Genomic DNA, 12,163 nt, shown 5'->3' with positions numbered 1-12,163 from the left:
TCTGGCCCTTGGGGCACCATTGAGACACCTACTGACTCCAATGATGGGGGACACTATTCCTCCCACTGACACCAATGAGGGGGGCACTATCCCTCCCACTGACACCAATGATGGAGCACTATTCCTCCCACTGACACCAATGATGGGGCACTATCCCTCCCACTGACACCAATGATGGGACACTATTCCCCCCACTGACACCAATGATGGGACACTATTCCTCCCACTGACACCAATGAAGAGGCATTATTCCTCCCACTGACACCAATGAAGAGGTATTATTCCTTAGATTGACACCAATGAGGGGAAATTATTCCACTGACACCAATGATGGAGCACTATTCCTCCCACTGCCACCAATGATGGGACACTATTCCCCCCACTGACACCAATGAAGAGGTATTATTCCTTAGATTGACACCAATGAGGGGAAATTATTCCACTGACACCAATGATGGGGCACTAGTTCCCCCCACTGACTCCAGCATCCTAAAGGCCCTTTTGTTTAAAAAGTTTGGAGACCCATTGCTATAGAGGGATATGCTTTGTTCATATTTCATGTCTGAGGTTTACAACCACTTTAACCCGTTTTCTGCCAACTCTTGCCACCCCTTCAAGAGGATCTTCACAATGAAGGTCTTTCCTGTGCTTCGTTATCATGTGATCACTGTGATTGGCTGTCACAATGATCATGTGACCCGGAGGCTGTCGTCCTGGCTTTTGATGGTTGCCATGTGACCTGGGAGCTGTTGAGTGATAGTGTGGTCACAATCCTGTGTGTGTGTGATTGAGAGCACTTCCCAGCACAAAATGGCAACACCGGCCTGACGCACTATATTGCCAAAAGTATTGGGACGCCTGACTTTACATACAGACAGGTGTCCCAATACTTTTGACAATATAGTTTATATTACGATTTTTCTTGTTTCCCCATCCGTGGTTGGAGGAACCTCCCCTGCCCGCTCTTGTATTCTGACAGCTGGCATCCGTGGGGATATTTGTTTTAGTTCATCCGCTGTCAGTAGAGGTGATGTGGGCGCAAATCGGAGACTATGAATGTGTCCTGTACAGTTTTTATGGTTTGCTGCGCCTCTATTGCATCAGTAAATATACCGGCCCGTGTCGGCCCACATTTCCTCTGCCGAGGATTCTGTTCCACGTTTCACAATAAAATCTCAATGAATTCGGGGCGAGGCTCTGAGGAGGCGTTTTGTAAGACGTCGGGTGTTTCCTGTGAACCTCGCTCACCCTCGGCCGTTTTCTTTCCTTGTTTATCTGAATGTCGCAATGCGGGAAAAGCCGGGAATGGATTGTTCAGATTGTTTCCTCGTTCCTGCAAATGTCACCATCAACGGCTCCGCTGCTTTATTGCTCCGGGGCCCGGCGGGTGAAGTTCACCAGCTTTGCTCTACAGAAAGTCCATTGATGGAGGCCAAATCTACACAAGGTGGCTGGGGGTGCCCACTATGTGCCCATCCCAGAGTCAAACATTCATTTTAGGTGACTCTGATGGCTAAATGAGTAAAGTATGACAAAATGTATTTATTGGGCCAATGGTCAGCATTCCCTCATGTACCACAAGTGGCATGCAGTGTAGGAATTGCCAACCAGAGTGGCACAGGGACATTGGCAGCTAGACATGGCTTCCAGCACCCTGGTCCCCACAAATCCACCTACATGTCCATCTCAAGTGCTTGTTTGAGACATCATACATGCAGACCACTGACCCTTTTCTCTGCCCTATATACTGCTGACCCCTGCACTCTGCTCTACAGCCGACTGCCCCCTACACTCTGCTTACATATTAGTGACCCCCTAGTGTCTGCCCTACAAACTACTGACCCCTGCACTCTGCCCTATATTCTGACTGCTAATCTTCACCCTGCTGACCCCTGCACTCTTCACTACAGGCTGACCACAGCACTCTGCCTTCCCTTTCTCTGCCCTATATACTACTGACCCCTTTCTCTGCCCTATATACTACTGGCCCCCTGGTTTCTGCCCTACAGCCCACTGACCCCCTGATCTCTTACCTGTATACTACTGACCCCCTGAACTCTTACCTGTATACTACTGACCCCCTGAACTCTTACCTGTATACTACTGATCTCTGCCCTATATACTACTGACCCCTTTCTCTGCCCTATATACTGCTGCCCCCCTGATCTCTTGCCCACCATATGCAGAGTGGCACAGGGACTTGGCAGCTAGACATGGCTTCCAGCACCCTGGTCCCCACGGATCCACATCTGTCCACCCCAGATGCTTGTATGTGACATGCATATTAATTAATTACCCTCTAACTTATATACCACTGACACCTGCACTCTGCCTTATATACTACTGACCCCTGCACTCTGCCCTACAGTCTACTGCCCCCCCTGTGCTCTGCTCTACAGTCTACTGCCCCCCCTGCGCTCTGCTCTACAGTCTACTGCCCCCCCTGCGCTCTGCTCTACAGTCTACTGCCCCCCCTGCGCTCTGCTCTACAGTCTACTGCCCCCCCTGCGCTCTACAGTCTACTGCCCCCCCTGCGCTCTGCCCTACAGTCTACTGCCCCCCCTGCGCTCTGCCCTACAGTCTACTGCCCCCCCTGCGCTCTGCCCTACAGTCTACTGCGCTCTGCCCTACAGTCTACTGCGCTCTGCCCTACAGTCTACTGCGCCCCTGCGCTCTGCCCTACAGTCTACTGCCCCCCTGCGCTCTGCCCTACAGTCTACTGCCCCCCTGCGCTCTGCCCTACAGTCCACTTCCCTCTGTGCTCTTCCCTACAGTCTACTGTGCTTTGCCATACAAACCACTAAACCCTACACTCTGCCGTACACACTACTGACACCTACACACTATGGTTCCCCCCCACACTAACACTCTCTACCTTACAAACTACTGAGCCCTGTACTATGCCCTACAAACCACTGACCCCCACACTCTGCCGTACACACTACTGACACCTACACTCTGCCCTACACACTACGCCCCCCCCCCACACACACACACACACTCTCTCTCTACCTTACAAACTACATGACCCCTGTACTTTGCCATTCCTACTACTGACCCCCTTCATCCTGCCCTACACACTACTGATCCCATGTTCTTTGCCATTTCTGCTACTGACCCTTGCACTCTGCCCTACAAACAGCTGACCCCTGTACTCTGTCCTACACAATACTGACACTCATGCTCTGCCCCATACACTACCGACCCCTACATTACAGACTACTGACCTCTGCACTACAAACTACTGACCCCCCCCCCCCCCCCCGTCTTACACATTACTGACTCCTGTACTGTTTTTCCCATTCTTCTAATTGAATCCAACTAGACAAAGATGTGGGTCCTGGTAGAAAAATGTGTGAATCTTGCGTAACAATCTTTATAGGTAGATAAACAGTCATTGTTCATGCAACCAGGTCAGGCCAGATATGTGGAGCAGAATGTGGAGCGTTATTGAGGGGTCGGATGTGCCGGAGGCCAGGGTGTGGCATGGCGCCATATAAAAGCTGTGTAATGCCAGCACTTTATTATACAGAAATAAATAGGTGACGGCACCTCGGGGAGTCCTCTGCCGTTTTCTCACATCTAGGGTCATAGCAAAAAGACAAAAGTGTGATCACATGAACCGCCTACAGAAAGAGAAGTGAGAGTCGGTCGTTGTGTAAATAGAGAAGTAAAACCCGTTCAGTATTCTTCAGAATTTTCCATATGAAGAAGCAGCCTGAGCTGAAGAACCGTGCGAGAATGACATGAAAACTGGTACATTGCACTGCCTTAACATCACTAGTACTGGTCCAGAAACCAACAAAGATGAATAAATTCCCTAAATCAGATAACTTGCACCCATGTGTCCTTGGAGAGCTGAGTTCAGTTATCTCTAAGGCATTGTTTCTCATTTTTAGAGACTCTAATGCAGCCTTTCTCAGCCCCCGGGGTTTCTCCAAAGCTCGCTAGGGGTTCTTTGAGCAATTTCTGCCACTCAGGTAAGTAACCATTGTCACCAATGATTTTTTAGCAATCTGTGAGGGTTGGGATTCTTCCCACTGACAAAATGTAACAAGCATTCTTCCAAACGGCCTTCATGATATGCTACCGTGAGCTGTAGATAAAGTAATTAATATTTGGAACATTATTTCGAAGGGTACATCAGTGTGGAAAAATGCTGCTGTTTGACTTAGCCAGGCCAGTGTGGTGCCTCATCGAAAACGGGATCAATGTGTCTTCACCTAATGGGAATGTTTACCTTCTATAGTCAAGGACAGGGGTCTCTAAACTTCATCAGTGAGGGCCTCAGGGTTGGTGGTCGGTAGGAAGAGGTGCCTCATCATTGGTGTCAGTGAAAGAAATAGTGCCACTGTGGACAGAGGGGGTATTGGGGTACAATAGAGGGGCGGAGGGGGGATTGGGGTGTAATAGAAGGACAGAGGGGGGGTTGGGGTGTAATAGAGGGACAGAGGGGGGATTGGGGTGTAATAGAAGGACAGAGGGGGGATTAGGGTGTAATAGAAGGACAGAGGGGGGATTGGGGTATAATAGAGGGACAGAGGGGGGATTTGGGTGTAATAGAGGGACAGAGGAGGGATTGGGGTTTAATAGAGGGACAGGGGGGGATTGGGGTGTAATAGAAGGACAGAGGGGGGATTGGGGTGTAATAGAGGGACAGAGGGGGGATTGGAGTGTAATAGGACAGAGGGGGGATTGGGGTGTAATAGGACGGGGGATTGGGGTGTAACAGAGGGGGGGATTATAAAGGGACAGAGGGGGGATTGGGGTGTAATAGGAGGACAGAGGGGGGATTGGGGTATAATAGAGGGACAGAGGAGGGATTGGGGTATTATAAAGGGACAGAGGGGGGATTGGGGTGTAATAGAGGGGGGATTGGGGTGTAATAGAGGGGGGGATTGGGATGTAATAGAAGGACAGAGGGGGGATTGGGGTGTAATAGGAGGACAGAGGGGGTATTGGGGTAGAATAGAAAGGTGGAGGGGGGATTGGGGTGTAATAGAAGGACAGAGGGGGGGTTGGGGTGTAATAGAAGGACAGAGGGGGGGGGGGTTGGGGTGTAATAGAACGACAGTGGGGGGATTGGGGTATAATAGAGGGACAGAGGAGGGATTGGGGTGTAATAGAGGGACAGAGGGGGGATTGGGGTATAATAGAGGGACAGAGGAGGGATTGGGGTATTATAAAGTAATAGAGGGGGGATTGGGGTGTAATAGAAGGACAGAGGGGGGGGGTTGGGGTGTAATAGAACGACAGTGGGGGGATTGGGGTATAATAGAGGGACAGGGGAGGGATTGGGGTGTAATAGAGGGACAGAGGGGGGGAATGGAGTGTAATAGGACAGAGGGGGATTGGGGTGTAATAGAGGGGGGATTGGGGTATTATAAAGGGACAGAGGGGGGATTGGGGTGTAATAGGAGGACAGAGGGGGGATTGGGGTGTAATAGAAGAACATAGGAGGGATTGGGGTGTAATAGAAGGACAGAGGAGGGATTGGGGTAGAATAGAGGGACGGAGGGGGGATTGGGGTAGAATAGAGGGAGGATGGGGGATTGGGGTGTAATAGAAGAACATAGGAGGGATTGGGGTGTAATAGAAGGACAGAGGAGGGATTGGGGTAGAATAGAGGGACGGAGGGGGGATTGGGGTAGAATAGAGGGAGGATGGGGGATTGGGGTGTAATAGAAGGAAAGAGGTTTAGTAGAGGTGTACCCCCAAGGTTCAGTGTTGTTTATGATGTAGTCCAAGGTTTAAAGGTAGCCCAAGGTTCAGTGTTAGTGGTGTACCCCAAGGTTCAGTGTTTGTGGTGTACCCCAAGGTTCAGTGTTTGTGGTGTACCCCGAGGTTCAGTGCTGGTGGAAGTCTACCTGAGGTTCTACCTTTGGGTACAGCACAAACAATGTTGGTAGAGGTGTACCACAAGGTTCAGAATTATCAGTGGTGTACCCCAACGATAAGTGTTATACACATATATTTAGTGTTGTTAATGGTGTACCCCAAGGTTCAGTTCTGGTAGAGGTCTGTAGCAAGGTTCAGTATTGTTGATGGTGTACCCCAAGGTTCAGTATTGTTGATGGTGTACCCCAAGGTTCAGTATTGTTGATGGTGTACCCCAAGGTTCAGTATTGTTGATGGTGTACCCCAAGGTTCAGTATTGTTGATGGTGTACCCCAAGGTTCAGTATTGTTGATGGTGTACCCCAAGGTTCAGTATTGTTGATGGTGTACCCCAAGGTTCAGTGTTGAGACCCTTACCTTTCCTTATGGTGGTGTAAATCTTTAAGAATTGATCCATATTGTCCCCTGACTCCAGCCTAAGGCCGGGTTCACACCGCCGCATGCGGCTCACAGTAGGGGTCCGGTGCGTCAGGTTCACCGGTTCAGGTCCGATTTCAGCCCGAATTTTGGCACGCGTTTTTCGGGCACACCGCACCGGACCCGCTGCGGAGATATGTGAACCTCCTTCATAGAGAGCCAGTCACATTCTTCTGCTATGTGAATTGAATGCGGGGAAACCCGGCCTAAAAATTGATGGCGTACCAAATTCTCCTGAGGCGCTCTGAGGTCCAGGGGGGGGGGATGGACCCTGCACCCTCTGACTACAATAGATGTGTCAAGTCACCCAAACATTTATGTAGTCCTTGTGAACTGTCCTACATGCTCTGTTCATAAGAATCCTCCCCTCCCCCTCCAATTCCAGGGGCCCCCCATGTCCCGGGGTCACTACTGCCACCTCCCCACATGTACCCCGATTCCCCTTCCCCCATCTACAGCTGCCTGTTTAATGTGAAATAATGCCGGCCTTCCATCCATTGTATCCTCACCAATCACCCGTTTTTACCGGCCCAGTGTCACCTCTTTACCTCAGATAGGAAACTGCTGCTACAGGAGATATTGTTACTAAACCACTGTAGACCAAACCATAACAACCAATCAGATCCCAGCTTTCATTGAGTCCATGCTAGGGAATAAATACAGACATCTGATTGACTGCACAATTTAAAGAAGAACTAAGTTTGTCCACTGAGGACGGTGGCCATCTTGGCTTCTGTTTACATTTGCAGTTACCATGGTGCCTCATGTGACCAGCTATGACACCAGCCATTGGAGGGCATGAGAGTTCAGGTGAGGGCACACCGGATCCTGTTATCAGCGGAGGTGTGACCTAAAGCGGATCTAAACCCTCCTATCCTTTACAGCCAAGGAAGCCGCCATCTTGGCCTCTGTTTACATCTGTGGTTGCCATGGTGACCAGCTGCGACACCAGCCATTGGAGGGCATGAGAGTTCAGGTGAGGGCACACCAGATCCTGTTATCAGCGGAGGTGTGACCTAAAGCGGATCTAAACCCTCCTATCCTTTACCGCCAAGGAAGCCGCCATCTTGGCCTCTGTTTACATCTGCGGTTGCCATGGTGCTGCACTTGTGATCAGTGATGACACCAGCCATTTGATGGCCTGACAATACGGCGGAGAGCACAAACGACTGTGACGGCTGTTATTCAGGGTGCGCCTTGGGGAAAATTTGGTTAAGTTGCGCTTTTTAACCGGAACTGTTTTGGAAACTATTTGAATTGGATTTATTTCCACTGTAAAGTGCCCGTTGCCCATTGCAACCAGCTCAGCCTACCCACCTGCACTGTGTCTGTTGCCCATAGCAACCAGCTCAGCCTACCCACCTGCACTGTGTCTGTTGCCCATAGCAACCAGCTCAGCCTACCCACCTGCACTGCGTCTGTTGCCCATAGCAACCAGCTCAGCCTACCCACCTGCACTGCGTCTGTTGCTCATAGCAACCAGCTCAGCCTACCCACCTGCACTGTGTTTGTTGCCCATAGCAACCAGCTCAGCCTACTTAACTTGCACTGGACAGCTGCGATCTTGATTGGTTGCCGTGGGTAACGCAGACACCATCAGGGTGTAAAGTAGGCTGTGTGTCTCCGGGGGCAGCCACCATGTCGGAGAAGGTGATGAGATGCCGGCAGAAGCTCTCCGCCGCCATCAGTCGAGCTCTGGAGAACATTCACCAACCGACCAATCGGGACAGGCCTCGCTCTGGCCCCACCAACCCCCACTACAGCCAGCCCAGGGGCCCATCCTTCGCCGAGAACACCAAGAAGGTGACACGGACCTGCCAGACCGATAAGGGGGAGAAGACGACTTCCAAAAAAGAAAAAGTTACGCCGCCGTCCGCCATCCAGAGATCTCCCACAAGGAGCGAGAGCAGGTATGACATTCTTATCACCAAGACAGGAAATGATAGGAGATCCAAAATGTTAGTCAGACAGGAAGTGAGGGGAAATCTTCCAATGGGGACACCTGTTCCAGTGACCCCTAAGGTGGGAATTTGTCTCACTTCCTGTTGTGTCTGCAGGGCAAGAAATGAAGATAAATCTCCCCAATGGGACGCAGAGCATCCCCAGCACCATCTTTAGATTTACTATGATGAATGGGGATTGGCCCGTTAAGTTGATCCATTTTGGGAAATAACAGACAATTGTGGATCTGCTAGATTTGCCCCCCCCCCCCCCCCACAGGTGCCCCTGTTTTTGGAGAAGGGCGGTTTGTAGTCCCCATTAGGGTGACCACGTGTCCCGGATTGCCCGGGACAGTCCCGCATTCTGCAGGTCTGTCCCGGGCACCTTTACTCTGGGACAATACAGTGTCCCGGAATGAAATTGACACAGGTCCCAGCATGAACCCCTCAGAGCTTAAGATGTGACCCCACCCCCCCAAATTAGTGGAGAACTACAGGTCCCAGCATAGATCTGTGAAATATATGGGGTCACACCCTTAGATCTCACGGGTTCATGCTGGGAGTTTCAAAATTGGGGGGTTCACATCTTTAGATGTCATCGGTTCATGCTGGGATTGATTGGTAGTCCTTTACTTTGGGGGGGGTGACCTCCCCAAAGTTAAGGACTACAGGTCCCAGCATGAACCCCCCCCCCCCCCCAGAGCTGAAGATGTGAGACCCCCTGCCCCCCAAATAGTGAAGAACTACAGGTCCCAGCATAAAACTGAAATCTATGGGATCACACCCTTAGATCTCAGGGGGTTCATGCTGGGTGTTGTAGTCCTTCAAATTGGGGGGGGGTGACATCTTTAGATATTAGGAGTTCATGCTGGGACTTGTAGTCCTTCACTTTTGGGGGGAATGTGACCCCCAAAAGTGAAGGACTACAGGTCCCACCATGAACCCCTCAGAGCTGAAGATGTGACCCCCCCAACTAGTGAAGAACTACAGGTCCCAGGATGAACCAGTGAAAATTATGGGGGGTCACATATTTTTTTTATAAAAAGTTATCTTTTTTTTAGGAAGGGGGGGGGGGGGTGTCCCTAAATGGCAATTTTGAAATGTGGTCACCCTAGTCCCCATGGGATCGGCTCCGTCTGTCATGTTGTAGATTATTATTGTATTGTTTGGGGGTGTCAGCCATTTCCTGTCTCTTATCACCATCCAGGTCAGAGGAGCTTCCCGCAGATCGGAACCCAACCAACACCTCCCAAGATTTGAACGATTTGATCGGTGAGTGACCTCCACACTATTACTGATAAAGAGGACCTGTGTGAGCAGGCTCAGATGGAAGCTAGGTGCCGTTCCCTGAGAGTAGTATGGGGCCCCCAGACTAATGGAATGACACCTGAGAGTATTATGGGGCCCCTGGAGCCATGGAATGAGACCTGAGTGTAGTATGGGGCCCCCAAGTATGGAATGACACCTGAGAGTATTATGGGGCCCCCAGACTAATGGAATGACACCTGAGTGTAGTATGGGGCCCCTGGAGGCATGGAATGACACCTGAGTGTAGTATGGGGCCCCCAGAGTAATGGAATGACACCTGAGTGTAGTATGGGGCCCCCAAGTATGGAATGACACCTGAGTGTAGTATAGGGCCCCCAAGTATGGAATGACACCTGAGTGCAGTATGGGGCCCCCAGAGTAATGGAATGAAACCTGAGTGTAGTATGGGGCCCCCAGAGTAATGGAATGACACCTGAGTGTAGTATGGGGCCCCTGGAGCCATGGAATGACACCTGAGTGTAGTATGGGGCCCCCAAGTATGGAATGACACCTGAGTGCAGTACGGGCTCCCAGAGTAATGGAATGACACCTGAGAGTATTATGGGGCCCCTGGAGCCATGGAATGACACCTGAGTGTAGTATGGGGCCCCCAAGTATGGAATGACACCTGAGTGTAGTATGGGGCCCCCAAGTATGGAATGACATCTGAGTGCAGTATTGGCTCCCATAGTAATAGAATGACACCTGAAAGTATTATGGGGCCCCTGGAGCCATAGAATGACACCTGAGAATATTATGGGGCCCCTGGAGCCATGGAATGACACCTGAGTGTAGTATGGGGCCCCCAAGTATGGAATGACACCTGAGTGTAGTATGGGCTCCCAGAGTAATTGAATGACACCTGAGAGTATCCCCCAGTATGAAATGACACCTGAGAGTATTATGGGACCCGCAAGTATGGAATGACACCTGGACTAAAATACTAGATTTCATTATTTTGTCTCTAGAGGTCTTTAAATTTGAACTCTGGGATCAGCAAATATTGTCTCATTCCATCGGTCATGTGGATTCTTCCAGAATCTCGTGATCTTGGTGTATTTCTCCCAGATCTGTGCCGTTGACTTGTCCTCAATGTTCCACTGTGGGGAAAGTTCCTTCACTGACTGCGCAGGCGCAAACTTCCCGACGGAAATTCCCGAACCTCGCCCGGCATCCAGGCTCATTCTTTAACATCCCCGTGGATTGGAGGATGTTAAAAAAAGAGCCAGGAGGCCGAGCGAGCGAAGCGAGCCGTCCGAGCGCAGCGAGGACGTGAGGCCGACTGGCCACTTTCCTCTAAGTCCACGTCGCCCTGGATGCCGGCCGCCGTTCGGGGATTTCCGTCAGCAAGTTTGCACCTGCGCAGTGCTTGAAGGAACTTTCCCGATAGCTGGAACCATCTCTGCGCATCAGTTCGCGCATGCGCTGGAACTTCCATGATGCATGGAACCAGCACGGCAGATCACCGTCATCCAGTGTGAGACTTCCTGTAATAAAGACCGCCCACTGCTGCTCTCTCTCCTTGTGCAGAGTGACTGGTCTTGTCTCCGCCCCCTCCTGTAGTTTCCTGCTGGGAGCCTGTTCTGGGTGGAGCCTGCTGGGCCCCTCCCACAGCGCTGCTCTCTGCACAGGTTATGTACAGCACAGTGATGATGTACCTGCTACTCTTACAAGGTAATATCTGGGTGTGTAAAGGAAGTGGCGCACACAATGTGGATTGGTTGGTCGCAGCGTTCGTTTCCCGTATTGATTGATTGATTGTATTTGTTATTGGAAATGTAGAGGATTGTGGTGAGTGACGACCTGTGTTCCTTCCTCTCTCAGATAACACCAGCTCCCCGCTCCTCCATCAGCTTTCCCGATCACTGGACTGCGATGACGACATGGCCATGGATCTGATCTTCGGTCCTGGCAGCTTTCTCAGCCTCTTATTGGACAATGAAGAACCTTCAACCTTTGACCTCACCGACCCGGGGACGGCGATGATGGACGTTGCTGGTCACATGATGGAGGCAGTTCTGAGCCCAGAGGATGAACCCAAGAGTTACTGCATTCTGTGACCATGTGCCCACCCAACACTGATCCAATCAGAATCCAGCTACAAAGACCCCAAACCCCCTCCCTAATACCCCTTGTCCTTTTCTGTTACCCCGAACCCCCATTCATACTCCCACCCCCCTCTGTCCTTCTATTCTACCCCAATCCCCCCTCTGTCCTTCTATTACACCCCAATCCCTCCTCTGTCCCCCTATTACACCCCAATCCCCCTCTGTCCCTCTATTATACCCCAATCCCCCCTCTGTCCCTCTATTACACCCCAATCCCCCTCTGTCCCTCTATTACACCCCAATCCCCCCTCTGTCCCCCTATTACACCCCAATCCCCCCTCTGTCCTTCTATTACACCCCAATCCCTCCTCCGTCCCTCTATTATACCCCAATCCCCCCTCTGTCCCTCTATTCTACCCCAATCTCCCTTCTGTCCCTCTATTACACCCCAATCCCCCCTCTGTCCCTCTATTACACCCCAATCCCCCCTCTGTCCTTCTATTATACGCAAACCCCCCCCCCCCCCTCCGTCCCTCTATTCTACCCCAATCCC

General features: G+C 51.1%; 1 protein-coding gene across 1 annotated transcript; it reads left to right on the top strand.

Moving 5' to 3' along the window:
- The first annotated feature begins 7,952 nt into the window (after positions 1–7,952).
- On the top strand, positions 7,953–11,725 carry LOC120946027. Its single transcript, XM_040360711.1, has 3 exons — positions 7,953–8,224; positions 9,405–9,526; positions 11,387–11,725. The coding sequence occupies exons 1-3, from the start codon at positions 7,953–7,955 to the stop codon at positions 11,620–11,622; spliced, it is 630 nt and encodes a 209-aa protein (XP_040216645.1). The 3' UTR covers positions 11,623–11,725.
- Positions 11,726–12,163: the final 438 nt, after the last annotated feature.

The sequence above is a fragment of the Rana temporaria genome, chromosome 7, assembly GCF_905171775.1.
Source record: "Rana temporaria chromosome 7, aRanTem1.1, whole genome shotgun sequence".
NCBI lineage: Eukaryota > Metazoa > Chordata > Amphibia > Anura > Ranidae > Rana > Rana temporaria.
The sequence above is the reverse complement of the archived record's forward strand: the minus strand, read 5'-3'. Positions and strand labels throughout refer to the sequence as shown.

Excerpts from the sequence above, each read along its gene's own strand:
- LOC120946027 (XM_040360711.1), top strand. The coding sequence starts at position 7,953 with ATGTCGGAGAAGGTGATGAGATGCCGGCAGAAGCTCTCCGCCGCCATC. Across the intron at positions 8,225-9,404 it reads CCCACAAGGAGCGAGAGCAG|ATTATTATTGTATTGTTTGG; the intron begins GTATGACATTCT and ends GTCATGTTGTAG. Across the intron at positions 9,527-11,386 it reads AGATTTGAACGATTTGATCG|ATAACACCAGCTCCCCGCTC; the intron begins GTGAGTGACCTC and ends TTCCTCTCTCAG.